The following is a 19,371-nucleotide window of genomic DNA, read 5'->3' as shown; positions in this document are numbered from 1 at the left end:
ATCTTCCTGATGATCGCCCCCTCTCGTGTAGTCCCCACCCGGAGATCCGAATGGGGGACTAGTTTACCTCCGGAATATTTTACCCGGGAGGAAGCCATCATCAGTACATCATTCATACAGAGAGAGCTGCATGCCCTCGGGAGTTAGTTACGGCTGTAGTTTCCCGTTGCTTTCAGCCGTGTAGCAGTATCAACACAGCTAAGCCATGTTGAGTATTATTACAAGGCCGTATCAGTCAATCATCCAGACTGCCGCCCTTGCAACTACCGAAAGGCTGCTACCGCCCTTTCGATGAACCATTCGTTAGTCTGGTCTCTCAACAGATACCCATCCGATATGGTTGCACCTGCGGCTCGGCTATCTGCATCATTGGGACACGCAAGCCTCCCCACCGCGGCAAGGTCACATGGTTCGCAGAGGAGAGGTATGAGAGGGCAATTATTTAATAAGTAAGTCACAAGTTTTCTCTTCATTTCATCTCTTGTCTATCAGTTCAAGCTTTTCTCATACAGTACATTCATTTACCTTCTTTCAGTTACAGATTGGACTTTATATGTTATTGACGGTTTCCACTGTTTTGAGTCACACAGCGCTGTAACTGGCCTTTGCTCTCTCTCATACTACATTCACTAACTTCTATTGCCCTCTGGATTACATGAACACGTGATTCATTGAAGATAGATGGTTCTTATGTTTTAATTTGTGATTTTGTCCTAGTTTTAGTGTGGCATAGAGAGCTTTTAGATTGAGAGGTTTTGAACCTTGCTACAACCTCATATTGTTTTAGATTCATCAAGTCTCACTTGGTTTTTATATATTCTTTCTCTTTGGTATTAATATCATATATTGACTTTTGACTCCCAGTGCATCTCTTTGAGTAACTGTAAAGATACTGCAAGAAAAGTAGTTTGTTAGTGTTATTTTATTTAACACATAACAAGGGGAAACATGCTGACATGATTTGAAGTTGCACATTATAATTTACCCAAGACGTCAAGTCTCTCACCAGGACCAATTGCGAAGATGCTGCAAGAAAAGTAACTCAGTTATGTTTGTGTGTGTAATTCTTTTAGTTTTTAACTTGTAGAAATAGAAAAACATGTTGATATTATATATTTTGTTTTGTTTTGAAATTGCATGATATAATTTGTCTGAGATGTTGCATTCCCCACCACCTCTTTTGAGTTTCACACTACTAATGACCACTTTGAAGGTTGGCATTTCTGCAGACACATCATGTCCCACTGTAACAGCACTTAGTCATTCACTCATGATGTATTCCAGAGACAAGTACATTGGTATGTTGCTAATTTATGGAAGAACAAGGCAGAATAGATTTGAGTTGTAATGCCTGTATCACAAGCAGTTTCCTAACAGAAGACTACCAACTACCAATACATTTCGAAACCTTGAACGATGATTGTTGTCAACTGGTACACTTGAAAGGGTACCTCCTGAAGGGGCTGTTTTGGATGTTGTTCAGAATAATCCTCGCATTAGTACACAGACACTTACACTACAGATCAACATCAGGTGGTCATTTGTTACATGAATATTGCATATAAATACATTTCACCCATACCATCTGCAGTTACATCAGCAGCTTCACGAACATGGTCAAGCAAAATTTTGTCAGTGAGCATTATGCAGTGTAGCCAATGATGTAGCCTTTTTGTTTAAGAGTCCTGTTTTCAGGTGAATCACTATTTCAGAACAGTGGCACTGTAAATCAACACAAAATGCATAGAGAATCCCCACTGGGTACAGCAGTGGTCAAAAAATGTCTGATGTGGGATCTTGGAAGACTACCTAATCGGACCAATGATTACACCGTCATAGGTCTCTCGTTGCTCTGCATCTGTTTTCCATATACCAAGTGGAAATACATGCCCACCCCTTATAATTTAGTTTAAAATTACTCAGTTTCAACAGGATGGGGCTTCACCTTACAGATCAGTAGTTGTACAGAACCACCTTCATGCTTCATATCCTAACAAATGGATGGGAAAGGGAGGATCCGTTCCCTCGCCTGCCAGATCACTCGATCTTACACCACTTGACTTCTTCCTGTGGAGTCGCTTAAAGCAGGTAGTGTATGCACAGGATCCTGAGAATCCTGGTCACCTTACGCAACTGATCACTGAGGCATGCCAAGCTGTTACACTTCACACATTACAATGAGCGAGGGTATTTTACAACACTGTCCTGAAATCTGTAAAAACTAATGTGGTCAACATTTTGAGCACTTGCTGCAACAGGGTAGCCTACTTCCTACCCACAGACCATCATGTCATAGTACAACCTGCCTGCATAACATCGGATAAAAATGGTTAAAATTTCACTCATTGGTACAAGTAGCTAAGGGACCATATCACATCCACTGTAAACAGCATAAAACAAAAAAGAAAAGAGATGTATCAGCATTGGAATTGAACCTGCTTCCTGGCAGCTTGGCTCCGCAACAGCAGTGGTGCATGATTCAGCCACCTTAGCTATGGAGAGCCATGGCAAATTACTGGCATGTATGGAATTTGGTCATAGTCTTTTTTTTTTTTTCTATAGTTTTACGTCGCACCGACACAAATAGGTCTTATGGCGATGATGGGACAGGAAAGGCCTAGAATGGGAAGGAAGTGGCCGTGGCCTTAATTAAGGTACAGCCCCAGCATTTGCCTGGTGTGAAAATGGGAAACCACGGAAAACCATTTTCAGGGCTGCTGACAGTGGGGTTCGAACTCACTATCTCCCGGATGCGAGCTCACAGCTGCGCGCTCCTAACCACACAGGGTCGTAGTCCTACTAGACATTTCCTGCCCAAATATAAGGCAGTGTTATTCACAACTGTGATCATTTTATTAAACACTGAAATAATATTGCTGCTAATGAATTCATCTCTATGCTCAAGCATGAACTCATTGGTATAGTTCAAGTGAGACAATGTAGGATCAGGTACAAATGTTTTAAAGTTGTTTATGACTTATGATATATGAGTTCTGGGTTGCATATCTCACAAGAAATAAAAATATGGGGCAGGCATGCTACCCAGTGTGTACATGATACTTAAAGTTAAAAACTTCTTCACTGATCCACATTGAACTAATAGTTACACTGCTTTTTAGCATTGTACATGATACAGTCTGTCTCCTCACTGTAATACAGGGTTATTCTAAATTAGTTACCTGAAAGTATCAATGAATAATTTTAGAACTACTGATCAAAATCTGTTCGGATATTTGTCAAACTCGTGCCATATCATCAAGTTTTAGGCCTAGATGACAGACTTTGCACCATGCACTCTCTGGCGGAAAACACAACACAGTTGCCATGGAGGTGTACGGAGCGCGCATGTTGCCTGTGGTTTCATGAAACGAAATCGCAAATTACTGTACAAGGACATTTCAGAGCAGAGTATCCAAAAGCTCCACGATAGGTCACCTTTATCAAAGCATGATTGTGTGACACACCGAGAAAGAGGACAGGGACACCTTCATGTAGCAGGCCACATTGTGGAAGCCGTGAGAGGAACGTATCCACGAAGTCCAAAGAAGTCTACACCTAGAGGAGGGTCAGCCAACTGGCTGGTGTGTGGTGTGTGGTGTGTGGTGTGACATCGGAGAGCCCATGTGATGTATGAGCGAAGAAGGTGGGGAGACGCTGTCGTAGAGTGAGACGAAGAGACAGCCTCACTTTGTAGTAAACACGCGCAGTGCCATATGTGGTGGTACAGTACAGTACATAAGTATGGATGAACCGGGCACATCACGGTGTGACAAGCTATCTACCCCTCCGATCTTTTTATCTTTATGGGAAGATTTATATTTATTTGTTGAAAATGATAGCTACAGCTAAATGTTTAGTTTGTAGAAAAGAGCTACAATATGTAAAAAGATATAACGCCACTACAGTTTGTGTCACGCTGCAGATTATGATCGGTATTGTACCCGTCTAAATGGTGCCTCAGTTAATTTAGGAAAGATGGGAAAATTTTATTACGGAATATTGGTTTACGAGACCGCGTGTATCAGCTGTTACCGTGCCGTGCCGATGGGAGCCAGCCGAAAGTAGGTCAACAGCTGTTGAAGGCTGCCAGCGCACGCAGTTACGTCACCTGACACACTGACAGACGAGAGGGGAGATTATTCTCGAAAATCCACTCACAGCTGTGAAAGACGAATCACGGCGCATGATGGCCAACAGCCAATGGAAATAAAGGAAGGTTCTAGAAAATCTTAGGATTTTTCTAGAACAAAGTCGAGGAAGAGTCCCTTGTGAAACACCGAACAGTACTGAAGAGTACCTTAAGAAACGACGAACAGAATAATTTTGAAGAAAGTCGTACAGTCGTATTCTTACGGAGAAGTTGAACAGTGTATTCTCTACGGAAAAGAAGAGGATTTGCAGACGACGTTAATACCTGTATAATTCTCGTAAGGCACAACCATTGCTTTATTTGAGTGCCCGTGCAACTTGTTGTTAGCTCAATGCAGGATCTAGTGAGTTTATTACAGCCGCACATTTTCCCATGTGGAACTTGCTGAACCGCAGACAGTTCGTGTGTTCATTGAAGCCGAGTTTTATAATAGAAACTCATGGAATGTTCCGTTGGACATTATAAAGGAAAGGCACGACCTTAAGGGAATATTCGAGAAGTAATCTGGCCTTTAGACATCGTAATAACCAATAATATTAGTTGTCAGCTTTAAGACGTATCGTAACTAGGTGAATGTGTTTGGAAGTCGAAGCTGGTAGTAAACCTGGACCTGAAAATACATCGTTGCACCAGTTAAGTGTTGTGAATAATTTAGTGAGTTACAACTAGTGTGGATTCTATTGTTAATACAGAATTTCAGTTTCAGCTATCTCCGTGAAACTTAGCAGCCAAGATGCAACGAACACGAGGAAAAGCTTGGAATTTTCCGGAACTTTGCTGGAGTAATACGACAATGCTGGACGTAGCCATGGTCATGATGGATTAGACTCCAGTGTGCACGCCAACACGATGATCTTGTACACCTGTAAACCATCATAGCTGAGGAAGAGGACACCGACGCCCATAGCAGCATCCCGACGCCACGAATTTTCATCGGAACTATAAGTACCGCTGTAAAATTTCTTCTCTTTTAGTAGATGCCTAGTAGATTGTATTCTCGCCTAGAAGAATGTGGTTTTTTTAGTAATGTTGTACTTAATGGTGATGGTAGAGTATTCATTACTTCATTGTGATTTCAATATTGTTCTATCTTTGCATTTTCTTGGAATAATGGTTTCCTTTTTTTCGAATTCGGTGATGAGTAATCCCTGTTGTCAGTGAGTTTACAAGGTCAGAAGTAATCACGATCTTCAAAAGGACATTATAAGGGATTAAGACCTAATAATAACGAGAATAATAATAATAAAAATAAAATAAGGTAATAATAATCATGACAAAAAGGATGTGATTAAATAGGAGTAAATTATGATTAAATCGTAATCTTAAAAAGCTGTTAGACATGTATGATGATTGATACTAGAAGGGAAGGTAATCGACGAGTAATAGGAACAACTCATCGAGAGAACGTTCTAGGAGCCATTGTAGGAAATAAAAATAATTTTCATAATAATAATAATAATAATAATAATAATAATAATAATAATGAAGGTCGGAAAATTTTAACGAGTTGTTGAGAAAATTGAGCGATCATTGTGATAGTAAATTTTGATGAATTGACGATATGGGACTTCTAGGGTGCATATCAGTCATAATAATTATAATGGATCACAGTGATTATATTGAGTGATGATGGTGATAGTGATTTATGATGGTATGAAGAGATTTAGGGACTAATAATAGTTCTTGTTCTTCGCTCAACAACTGATATGAATAATGCACGACTTAATCATTATTTGATTTTCTCGAGGCTCTTAAACGCATATTTCTAATGATGGTGATGATTATTCATCGAAAAATTTTGTCATCCTATTTCATCTTATAACTACAGTCATGAGGAGTTCTCATTACGGTCAGGTAATGTTGAAAGGGTCTTCAACCGAATTCAAGAGGAAGAGAAAGTTGTTATAATAATAATAATAATAATAATAATAATAATAATAATAATAATAATATTATAGTTCTATTATGTGATAAATCTACTTTTAAACAGTTGTTAGAATTATGTTATTTCATGACATTTACCCACATCATTCCAGGAATGCTTATCTTTTGTGTATTTGATGTGATTGATGATGCATTGATATTGTTGTTGTTGATTCCACATAGTGTTGCGTGATACTCTATCCATCTACTGAATGCTAGTTAGTTAGGAAATGTTATTAAGAATTCTAAAGGAATACAGTCGAGCGAAGTCTACAAGAGAGAGGAAGTTCGCCAAAGGATTTTTCAAAATTTTCAAACATTGTAAGAAATTTCTCGTAGTGGTAAAGAGTTTTCCAAAATTTATAACGTCGATCTCAAACATTGTAAGGAGTTTTCCAAAAGTGATTTATACAGAACTTATTAAGAATAAGCTAAAGAATTTCATGATAGTGATAAATGATTTAGAAAGGATTTTTCACAAGTGTGGTAAAGTAAATCTTTAACAAATTTTTTTTTAATAAGTAAATGCAAATTTCGATAGTGAAGTTTCTCAAAGTGGTATTAAAGTATTTCACCTGAGAATTTTCTAAACCTGTGTTGCAATTGAAAATGATAGCATTGCTAATCACATGATTAATTCAATGTTGCAGAGTAAAATGTTGGAGGGAGTTTCATTGAAGAAGTAATGGAATCAAATGAAACCGAGAAGTATGCAAGAACTCAAGTCATTTTATTTGTTCACAAGCAATAATGAATTGAATCACTTTGGTGAAATATTGTATTATGTTTTTTTTTATTGTGCATTTGTCCAGGCTGATTTGCATTTATATTTTAATAAACATTGTTGTTATTTTGTCCTGATTTTCATTCAACATTATGTCTCCTATCCAGTCACCAATGGCCCTGTAAAAATAAATGTTCTGTCGGTCGGTCCCGTAACAGCAAGTTGGCCCTGCGAACAGTCCACCCTTTGGGACTCTCGTTCCGCCGACTGAGCGACCCCGGAGAAGGGGACAGTATCAAGGCGAGGAAAGGGTAGGTGTAATTACAGAACTAAAAGGTAAATTAAATAATCCTGTCGAGCATTCGATCAGTGAGTCAGCAGTTCGACTGAGTTATAAAATTTCATATTTAATTGCAAAGAAACTTAAACCGTTCAGTGATGGTGAATTCGTAAAGGAACGTTTAATTCTAGCAGGTGAGGAGTTTTGTCCAAATATCATTGAAGAGTTCGAAGCTACCAGCTTGTCCACGCACACGGTGTCAAGAAGAATTCAAGACCTATCTGATGATGTCCACCTACACTTATTAGAACTGACAAAAAGCTTCCGGGCATACTCCTTAGCAATTGACGAGAGCACAGATATTTCTGACACAGCCCAACAAGCCGTTTTCATACGAGGAGTTGATGAAAATCTTACAGTTTGGGAGGAACTACTGGATTTAGTGCCTATGAAGAATACCACGAAAGGCATCAACATTTTCAACTGCATTGTAAGTGTTGTTGAAAATGCTTCCTTGCCATGGAACAAACTAGTTTCAATAGCAACAGATGGTGCACCTTCTATGGTAGGACGCAATTCTGGAGTAGTTGGGCTCATAATACAAAAAAAGAAGACTCTCAATATAGCTTGCACACCTGTTCCAATTCACTGTATCATACATTTAGAAAATCTATGTGCGAAAAGCATGAACAATGTAATGACCACAGTGGTTAGAATTGCTAACCTCATAAGATCAAGGGCCTAACGTCATCGGCAATTCAAGGAATTCCTACCAGAAAGTGACAGTGAACTTTGTGATTTGCCTTATCATTGTGCTGTTCGCTGGCTTAGTTGAGGCAAAGTACTCGATGCGTTTTTTCAACTACGACAAGATATAGCTACATTTATGGAGCAACAAAATGTGCCAGTCCCCGAACTACAAGATCGCAGATAGATTTGTGACCTCGCATTTCTTGCAGATTTAACAGGTCATTTGAACATTCTGAATGTTTCTCTCCAGGGAAAGGGTTTAATAATTACAGAAATGTTTGACAGAGTGAAATCGTTCAAATTAAAATTGTGTCTGTGGGAGCGTCAGTTCATGAACAGAACTATTCCACATTTTCAAAAACTGCTTACAGTGATGAATGTGCTACGGCTGAGGATATTGATAGGTATTTCGAAATTATAAAACAACCTTTATTTGGAATTTGATTCTAGATTTAACAATTTGGAGTGTCTGGAAACTGATTTTCAACTTTTATCCACGCCATATTCAGTTGTTGCAGATAACGTTGATCCAGACCTACAATTAGAGTTAATAGATTTACAGTGTGATAGAGAACTAAGAGATAAATTTGTAAATAAGAAGGATTTGTGCGACTTTTATAGACATTTTTCACAAAAAAGGTTTCCCTGATTGCATAGGTTTGCAGCAAGAATGTTTAGTATTTTCAGTTCTACGTATGCCTGTGAACGACTCTTTTCTATTTTAAAAACAACTAAACCTAAACAGAGAAGCCAGCTGTCAGATCACAATTTGAAGTGTGCTCTTAAACTTAGTGTTTCTCAAACATTAACTCCAAATATTGAAAAACTAGTCAACGAAAAAAGACTACAAAAATCAAGGAAACCCATGAGTGGCAACTGATTAAATATATCATGAGGTAAAACGTATGTTTTGAGTTTACAGATTACTCTTTGTACTATTTTTGTTGTAAAACTGTACTTTTTCTTAGTTAAGCACTCTTTTTACAGTGCATGATATTGTAAAACACAGCAACATTTTGTTCAATACTGGTTCTGAAGACGCACCGACAGAAAACAAGTTTAGTTTGTATATGTAGAAATGAACTTGCTTTATAACTCTTAAGTTACGTTACAATAAAATATGTAGAGAGAAATATGTACTACACATACCACATTGTACCTGCAGCCCTTGGGCCTCCCCCTACGAATGACGTTGTGTTTCCCCTCGCCCCTCTAGCCTTCACTTCTCAGTTAGAGTACTAAACACTTTGTTTCACTGCCTGAGCAGAGTGTGTGACGTGTTACCTGACATCACACGTACACGCAGTTGGCTGACCCTGACCTAGAGCAATTATAGAGCTGGCCATTCCACAACCTATGATATGGAGAATTTTACGATGACGACTGCAGTGTTACGGGTACAGGTTGCAACTGAGTCGGGCATTGAGTGCTTGTGACTAAAACGCACCATTCTACACCTCCACGTGCCTGCATCACGATTTCTGCCAGACGAGCGAGGAGAGTGCATGGAGAGAAGTCTGCCGGCTAGGCTTAAACTTGATGATATGGCATGAGGTTTGACAAACATATGAATAAAATTTGATCAGTAGTTTCAAAATTATTAATTGATATTTGCAGGTAACTAATTTAGAATAGCCCTGTATTGTAAGAGAAGCATAAAATCAAAAGTGATACCTAATAATAAATATGACAATTTAATTCTTTTTTCCAGCTCCTTTCTGGAAAAAAAGAATTAAATTTACTGTCTACAGACCTTGGAAAGGGAATATGCTATTCTATTTTACTGCTACAATAAGAAAACGAGATTCGTACCAGAGTTGAAGGCACGATCTCCTTTGGCAAACACATCTTTGATTATTTTCTTCTCTGATGCTGACTTGTCTGCATAGCCACTGAAGTCACTGATTGCCTTTTTTGGATTAATTTTTCCAACGAATATTCCAGGTTCTCCTGAAAAATAACATAGAACATGAACAATTAGTTAAATAGAAGTTAACTCTTTCAGCAAGATAAAGAAATTTGTATTATGATAATAATAATAATAATAATAATAATAATAATAATAATAATAATAATAATAATATTAATAATAATACCGGGCGGTACACCTCTACAACGCAAGTTCAAATCTTGTGCCAAATTGAAACTTCTCTACTGGAGAAACCCGGAACTTTAACAACTGAACTAACTCTACTGGTTATCAGAAGATGTCACTGTGTGTTTTTGATTTGCTTTTGTTTTTCATTGATCAAGAAGTGTGGAAATTCTCTAACAGATGTCTCTACCAAAAACTATGATAACGAACTCTGGTGTAAGGGAATGAACCTTCTTGGAGAAATGTTGTATTCATAAGTTTGTCTTTACTAAATTTTGTTCTGTGGTTTGTGGGTTGGCAATATTAATCCTTTCCTTCCGCCTGTTTTGAATGTAACCAATCAGGAATTTCTGTAATTAATTTTCGCCTTGTCTATAAGTTTTTGCTGTTATCCAATAAAACCTTGTGGGCGGGTTGTAATCATTCATGAAAGGTCTCAAATTTTCCGCGAGGGTATAAAAACTGCTGATTTTCTTGTCTCCGGGCCACTTCAGTAACATCTAGCTTAGTGTGTGGATATGTACCAGGGGGCAGGAAGCGCCTCATTCTTCAGACAGCAGATCTTCAACAAGGTAATGGCCTTTTAACATCTTTATTTCTTGCTAGCTCAGCAGTTTAACTCCCGGGGAAGGTTCGAAACATGTAAACCCTTTTCCTGGTAAACTTCAGTTTTCTTGAACTTTAATTCGGGGATAGAGAGTGCTTTTCCCTCTCGAGCTCCCCTGCATTTGAAATTGAGGTGACTACGTTTTCGTAACTGTTTCTTCTCTTCCTTAATGTATTAAAGTTTCCTCATAAGAGTCACCTCCCTAGCTTGGGATTAGCCCCTGTGTATCGGCCTAGAGCCACTTAGGTTTTAAAATGTAGATTTACGAGTGCAAATTCACGCCTCCATCCTTTTGTTTTGGGCCATTTAAATTAAACTAAGGCCCAGTAGATTGGGTACGCGATACCCTTGTTTAAATTTGTAAGTTCTGCCTTGATGGCAGTTAAGTGTAACAATCTGTAATGAGGGGCTTTCTGCCCTTGGGTATTTGGTAGTTATGAGCTGAGAGCTCAGGAATTGTAAAATTAGGGCTGGTGGCCCAGGTTGTTAAAGTCTCTCCAAATCTCAGCATTCTTGATTTTGTACCTGATTTAAATTGTTGTCATTTGTTGTATGTTCAAAGTCTATATTTATCTGTTAAGTTTGGCTGTTCTGAAAATATAACCTTTATTTAAATTTTAATGTATCTTTCAGACTTTTAGTTAGACCCATTCCAGCCCGCACCTTCTTTCACCTCTGCTGTTCCACAGATACCTCGGAATAATAATAATAATAATAATAATAATAATAATAATAATAATAATAATAATTGAGAGATAGACAGAGGAGCTATTTATATTGTATGATTCACATAAAACACAAAACAGTGGGCAATAAACGAAGAAAGAAAAATAAGTCCATGATGGGCACTTTCCAGCAGCCCTTGCAAATTACAGTCCAGGTTCTTGAGTCATTCAACAACATCAGGTGTCGTATCAATAAAACTTTGTCTCTCACTTGGGTAACACCTGATAGGACATTCAAAGGCAATGTGGTAGATTTTCTGACTGTCATTCCACAGTTGCAGGCAGCTGATGTTTTCCAACCTCAACGGCATCACGGCGTCATTGATTAGTGCTTATCCGGTTTAATCGGGCCCATAACTGATGGGGTAGCTGGAATCCTGGCGGCCTTTTATTATGATGTTTGACTCATTGCCATTGTGGAGGTACCATGGTGGACCATTCTTCATTCCATTTCTGTTTTAGCTTGAAGTTGTTTACTGAGTGAATCAATCCTGCTGATATTGGTGGGTTTCTTGAAGCTATTCGGTGATTTAATATCATATGATTTTGAGATATCAGCATTGATTGGTAACTGTGGGTTGGACACAACTTTTTTATATTCTCAGATTAAGCTGTTTTGTCTCCTAAGATGTGGAGGAGCAATATCACAGAGAGTTTGTAACTAGTAAACTGGGGTGGATTAATGGTCCCAGATATCAGCCTCATAGTTTGGTTTAACAGCAACTTATAAATCTCATTTTTGTACCGTATTGGCATCAGCTCAACTAAGGTTAGGTTGAAGGAAGAATCCCACCTTCCAATACTTTTTTTTTTTTTTTTACTGTTAGTCTATGTAATTATAAAACATATTCCAGCTTAAAATCTAGTTGCATTATTTTAAAAAGTACATGATTCGTTCCTACTATGGAACATCTTCAGCTAAAAAACAGGATACAAAAATGCAAAACTCTAGTCAGAACGTAAATGAAATAACCGATAATATAAATATACTGTTAGAAGAGCCTTCCAATCTAGATTTATGTAGGAAGACATTCAAAAAGGATCCGGAGAAACATCCTGTACGTCTCCCTCCCGTCGGCTTTGTTCACCACGACATTTCCCCTACTTTCTCCTTCGTTTTTCCTCTTTCGCCTCGTGTTCTTCTCACAGCCTTACACATACACACTCAGTCAACTTACAACACAAGAGAAGAAGTAAACATAGCGGGGCCGGCAGGGAGGTAAGCATTTTGATTGTTCCTTCGACACTTTACCACCGTATATTTGAAAGGTTTTTTCTCTATTTCTCTTTTCTAAAACAATTTTTTTCTTTCCTTTTGTTACAGACTCCCTTCAACTGTTAAAACTTTATAACAAAAACTTAAGCTCAACTTGGGTTATTCTTAAGGAGTTTCCCTCCTGTCATCGTATTTTACATTTTACATTTTTAAAAAATGATAATTCTATCCTCAAGATATTTAAAGCACGCACTTCCCCAGCATTTTGAAGAAAGAAGATCCTTACATACAGATTTTACCTCAAACTTGAACATTGACTTGTTGAGTGTTTTAGCTCAACATGAAGGAACATTTTATATCATCATCATTATCATCATCATCATAAGTGTTTTTATTTCATTTATGCCAATTTTTGTATCCTTTTTTTTTTAGGTGAAGATGTTCCACATTAGGAATGAAACATGTACTTTTTTTAAAAGGACCAGGTTGAACACTTAAAATACTAATACTTGAATTCAGTTCAGGTGAAACAAGTGTGAACAGAATAATGGTGATGTGAAGTGCATTCTTCAGATTGGAAAAAAACTTTGAGAACTTACACAAGACGTGTGATCATGATGAGTGTTTATCATTGAACTCTTTACTTGTCTTGCACCAAATATCAGCAACACACGCTTGTTTCATAAATTTTAAATTTTATCTGTTATAATTCATGTCTTGCCTTAACGTTAATGATTTTGACTGATGATGGTCTCTAGCAAGATCGAAACTAGTATAAAATATATGTAACCATTTTTTAGGTTACAATAAATAGTATTGAATAGACTTCATTCTCTGAAACTGATCTGCTGAGACAGTTTGTTGACTGCAAGGTCATCCAGGAGAGTCTCCGACATCTCAACATAGGCTTTTGATCGGAGAGTTATTGCTACAGTGTTCATTAAACAACAGAGTCAGACCTACTACGAAGATTAAGTGGTTCAAGCTGCAAAATAAAGAGACAGCACAACCAGTCATCGATGATATCGGGGCGTATATCATCCAGGACATGCAGGAGAATGACAACGACACCGCAGATCAAATGTGCACGAGATTCCAGAATTACTGTACCAGCAGGGCAAGGCAGTACCTCGGAGTTTCTAATGGCAGACTGAAAATAGACAAGGAAACCTGGTGGTGGAAATATAATGTCCAGGAGGCATTGGAGAAGAAAAAAGACTGTGTTTAAAGCATGGTGGATAGAGAAAGACAACCAGAATGCACAAGACCTAACGGAATAATATAAAATCACCAAAAAGCAGGCCAAGAGAGTCATAGCAACAGGTAAAAGTGAAGCGCAGCAACGCCTCTATAATGACTTAGACACACCAGAGGGTATGCAGCGGATCTACAAGGTCATTGCTCAGGGCAAAAGACAATCCAGGGATATTGTCGCCACCAAATATATACATGATGATAGGGAACATTACTGACTAATGATAAAGCCATTAACAACCACTAGAAGAAGTATTTCGAAGGGTTACTAAATGAGGAGTTTTCATGAGACAGAGCAGTTTTGCAGTATCCAGTTAGGGGCCTTGCCTGAAGTCACCCCTTCTAATACTGCAGCAGCAAAGTGGTTGGTCCTGGTGATATTCCAGCTGAACTATGGAAAGTCCTAGGTGCTGAAGGAAATGAGTGCTTGATGATATTGTTCAACAAAATCCCCGCTGGATTTCCAATGCCAGAACAGTTCCGTCAAAGCTTCCTTGTGCCCATCTACAAGCAAAAAGGGTGATGTTCGAGAATGTGAGAATTAAGTAGGATGCCAATTTTATAATATCACCTATTCAATACATTAAAATTTTAAACAATTAGGAATTTATTTTTATTTCCATTGAGGCATGTTTTGCCTTTCATTGAAGGCATCATGTCACTGTACTACCTCAAGGCATAAATCAGGTATCTGATTTGTATTTAAATTGTAATTACTAAGAAATAATATTGACATATTACGGTAGAGATAGTCAATGAGAAAAACAATGTTCAGTGATAATATGGATACCAACATATCAGCCATTGGCTGTAAATTACCAGTTGTGAAGGATAACAGCATCAAAATGTTAGGGTATGTCTTACAAAGGTTAACTTAACATATTAACATGGGGGCAGGCTAAGGGAAAGATAAATGACTGGCACCAATACGTAAGACCACAGGGTATTTAACAGTGTCCAGCAGCAGTGGTCCATATGAAATATTGAAGTTACACTATCAGAAATATTAGGAAAATGTTATTAAAATTTCAATGAGAAAAACAATGTTCATTAATAATATGGAGTTAAAAAGGATTATATTAACATATTTACATGGGGGCAGTCTAAGGTAAAAGATACAAATAGTCGGCACCAATGCGTAAAACCACAGGGCATTTTAACGACGTCCAGCAGTGGTGGTCTGACATGAAACATTGACGCTACTCTGTTAGAAAAGTTAGGAAATTACAAAGCTTATGTACCTCATCATAACTGGCAGACTGATAATCCCACTGTTTTTCTCCTTAAAACACTTAGAGTGCAGTATGACAGCAGATAGAATGGTGTGACCATTAATTCATTCATTCATTTATTTAATTATTTTTATATCTCTCTATCTATCATGAAGCTTACCTGGCTGGCAGCGGATGCAAAGTCCACTCTTGTCCCTGATTGGTTCACCAGTGTCCTCATCCACCCTTATCAGTCCTACAGGATACACACTACTTGCGTATCGTGGGACGAAGCCTACAGCTCCTGTTGTGTTATCGATGTTCACTGTAAACATATGGAGAAATCAATCAAAATCAATTAACCTGAAACTATTAGTCAGTTACAAAGATGTATTATGTTTTCATCAGTTAAATTAATGACTCATGTGGGGAAGAAAAGGAAGTTCTGATAATTAGTGGACAAAAAAGGTATATAATTTTTTTCTTTTCCTAATGGGCAATCATCAGCATTATGAACAATGTTGCTTAAATACGTGTTATTTCCATGCATATGGCAACTATAGTCCTTAGTATTTTATTTTTGAAGTTTCTATATTACCATTAAACACTCAGTTTGAAAGCCATTCGAAAGTGGTCACTGATTAGGGTAATAGCATGGCAGTTTCCTATTCATTTGGTCCTGATCCGATTCGTAGTTCTGTTACAAATTTAAGATCCCTTTGAGGGTCAGAAATGTTGTGCAATCAGCCCCAAAAAGACAATTTATTATTAAAGAAAAGGGTTCATAATAAACATACACATCGAATGAGTCGGCCGTGCGATTAGAGGCACGCAGCTGTGAGCTTGCATACGGCAGACAGTGGGTTCAAACACCACTGTCGGCAGCCCTGAAGATGGTTTCACATGCTTTCCCATTTTCACACCAGGCAAATGCTGGTGCTGTATCTTAATTAAGGCTATGGCTGCTTCCTCTCATTCCCAGCCCCCACCCCCAGCCCTTTCCTATCCCATCATCACCATAAGACCTATCTGTGTTGGTGCGACATAAAGCCAATTCAAAATATATATATGGTTGTCTGACTCAACCAAGCAAGCTCCCTAGGGTATACTACTACTACTACTACTACTACTACTACTACTACTACTACTACTTACAGGAAGCTAATATTAGAGGCAAGGAAGTTGAATTTAAACGACCAATAATGGACATACTGCAGGCGAATCTCATGAGGAAATCCGACAGTCATGACATCATGTATGCGACAGCCTTGGAAAAGAAAGTAGACTTAGTGCTTGTTAGCGAGCCAAACAGAAGGCGAGTAGCCGAAGGTGGTTGGTTCACGGACAAAAGATGTGATGTAGCTGCATATTTTTTAAATGATAAGTTGGAGGTGCTAAGCATAAGGGCAGAAGAAGGATATTTGTGTATTCAACTTCAGCAATATCAGATTTATTGTTGCTATATCTCTCCTAACATCCCTTTTGATATTTTCCAAGCTGAAGTAGATGCAATAGTTCAGGACTGCATGGCATCAGGTATTGAATCTATCATTCTCGGAGACCTAAATGTCAAGTCGCCTCTATGGGGGGCACCAACTGCAGATCGTAGGGGAGAATATTGGGCAGAATGGATAGCGACCCTAGACTTGGTGGTTCATAACATTGGAATCTTACCAACTTTTTCCAGAGGGAACTCAGAGTCTTTCATAGACGTCACCTGCTCAACGCAGGGTATAGCATCATTCATTGTTGACTGGGAAGTTATGGAAGATGAATCTCTCAGCGACCATCGTTTTATTTACTTTCAAGTTAAGGGATCGAAGAAGCTTAATGATATCACGAAAACGGTGTGGAACTATAATTGGGAAACCTTTAAAATTGCAATCGAGTGGATGTCACAAACTGTAGATACAGTGCAACATACTCTAAAAGATGTAACTACTGCTCTTAAAGATGCTTGTAGGACCAGCCGATTGAGGGGATCAACAAAATATAAAACACGAGTCCCTTACTGGTGGAACAATGAAATAGACATGCAAAGGAAAGACTGCAATCGCAAGAGACGAATTCTTACAAGATCTAGGAAAAAAATCAGCCAGGTCAACTTAATACCATTAGAAGCTGACTATAAGGCATCAAAGAGGCAACTAATGAAGCTAATAAAGGATTCTAAGAGAAATCTCTGGCAAAAGCTATGCGAAGATCTAGACAGTGATATCTGGGGAGCGGGATATAAGATAGTGACCGGTCGAATAATCAACAGGGTACCAGTTCAGCTCCCAGCTGATAGAAGGAAAGCCATAGCAATGGAGTTGTTCCCTTGTACTAATGACAGACTTGAAATGGAATCAGATTTTTGTGTTGCAGAACCGTTCACTGTGGTTGAGTTACAAGAGGTAGCACGTAATATGAAGACTGGTAAGGCACCAGGTGTAGATGGAATCCCACCAGAAGCCATCAAGTATGCAGTTGAGGTGGCACCTGGTTGGATCTTATCAGTCTTCAATGATTTATTAAAAAAGCGTGAATTCCCCGATGAGTGGAAAGTAGCCAAGCTAGTGCTGTTATTGAAGGCAGGGAAACTATCATTAGATCCATCAGCATACAGGCCGCTGTGCTTATTAAACACCTTGAGCAAACTTTACGAAGGATTGATTAAAACTAGACTGGAGAAAGAACTTGAACAACAGGGAGGACTTTCTTCGAACCAGTTTGGATTTAGAAAGGGTAGAACCACAACCCAAGCTATTGAGAGGGTGATTCAAATACAGGCAGAAAGCAGTGAGAAATGGGCTGCCTTGATAATGCTAGATGTCAAAAATGCTTTTAACACTGCTTCTTGGAGCATTATTTTGAGAGAACTTCGTAGGATGAACATTTCTCAGTATCTACAACAAATAATCGTTAAGTACTTCAAAGGACGAAGAATACGATTTCATGATTTAGAAGATCTTGAAATGAGTGCTGGCGTTCCACAGGGATCTGTCCTAGGACCCACCTTGTGGAACATTCTATATGATGGTGTCTTACGCCTGCAGCTGACAAAAGGGACAACATCTATTGGTTATGCAGATGACCTTGCAATAGTGGTAATAGCAGAGAATGTAGAAGAACTGACCTTCCGAGTAAATGAATCACTGAGATGAGTTAACCTTTGGATGGTAAATAATAAGTTGAGATTGGCTCCACATAAGACTGAGGCTGTAATTTTGAAAGGTTCCAGGAATTGGAAAAATGTCCGTTTCTTATTAAATGATACAGTGATTATCCCAGGAAAGTCTGTACGATACCTTGGGGTTCTTATTGACAGGAATTGCACATTTGGTGCACATGTGAAGGCAGTAACCCAAAAGGCAGAGAAGAAGGCATCGGCATTAGCCAGACTTATGCCTAACATCGGGGGACCAAGAACAGTTAAGAGACCGATTATGTGCTCTGCAGTATATTCCATTTTACTTTATGCTGCACCTATCTGGCACAATGCACTCAGGAGGAAGACTCACCGAAGAGCTATGGAAAGAGTACAGAGGAAAATGCTGCTCAGAGTTACCTGTGCATATCGAACTGTTTCGACAGCAGCTTTACAAGTTGTAGCTGCCAGTATTCCCATTGACCTCCTCGTTGCAGAGAGAAAATTTTGGCATGAAAGGGGTGCAACTATATCTGCTGAGGAAAAGAAAGCCTCGAGGAACCAACTCTTACTAGACTGGCAAGACCGATGGGATGGCACAACTGATGTTGGCCAATGGACAAAAAAGCTAATACCCAACATAGGAGACTGGCTTAAATGTAGACATCGGCAGGTAGATTACTATCTGTCGCAGATCCTGACAGGACATGGAAGATTCGGCGTATACGCCATGAAGATGGGAAAGACGCAGGGAGATGGTTGTTGGTACTGTTCTGAAAGGGATACAGTAGAACACACCTTTTTCTACTGTGTTCGATGGGAAGAAGAACGAAGAAAAGCCTGCCAACAACTTGGCCGACAACTCACGCCAGGGAATCTGGTTCAGATTATGTTAGAGAGCCCGTTTGCCTGGAACACAGTAAAGGCAATGGCGACAAGCATTATGGGGATGAAGGAGAAAGAAGAGAAAGGAAGAACTTAATAACATACATCACTCCATTCTGATGTCATGCCGACAAGCAGTTCCAGAATGATCTGAGTGAAGAGGGCAGGGGTTTTTAGTTGGTGGAAATCCAACTCCCACACAGAGTGGTGTCTTTAAAAGATTTTCCCCTGCCATAACAAAAAAAAAACTACTACTACTACTACTACTACTACTACTACTACTACTACTACTACTACTACTACTACTACTACTACTACTTTGAGTTGCAGACTTAGGCCTGCTTACCAATGCTGAGGTTCCATTACGCTGTTGTATATCATCAAAAGCAGAAGTTTACTGGACAGTTCTCATTGTGGCCAA

General features: G+C 38.7%; 1 protein-coding gene across 1 annotated transcript in view; it reads right to left on the bottom strand.

Moving 5' to 3' along the window:
- The window catches only part of LOC136876305 (long-chain fatty acid transport protein 1), a 299,612-nt gene that overhangs the window by 21,141 nt on the left and 259,100 nt on the right, over window positions 1–19,371 (bottom strand). The window contains exons 7-8 of the mRNA XM_067150139.2: window positions 15,117–15,260; window positions 9,640–9,777 (exon numbers count right to left, since the gene is read on the bottom strand). Of these exons, the coding sequence (XP_067006240.2) occupies window positions 9,640–9,777; window positions 15,117–15,260 (282 nt within the window). The remainder of the gene's footprint in view (window positions 1–9,639; window positions 9,778–15,116; window positions 15,261–19,371) is intronic.

Source organism: Anabrus simplex, chromosome 6 (assembly GCF_040414725.1).
Source record: "Anabrus simplex isolate iqAnaSimp1 chromosome 6, ASM4041472v1, whole genome shotgun sequence".
Classification (NCBI taxonomy): Eukaryota; Metazoa; Arthropoda; class Insecta; order Orthoptera; family Tettigoniidae; genus Anabrus; species Anabrus simplex.
This window is presented reverse-complemented; position numbering and strand designations above follow the sequence as displayed.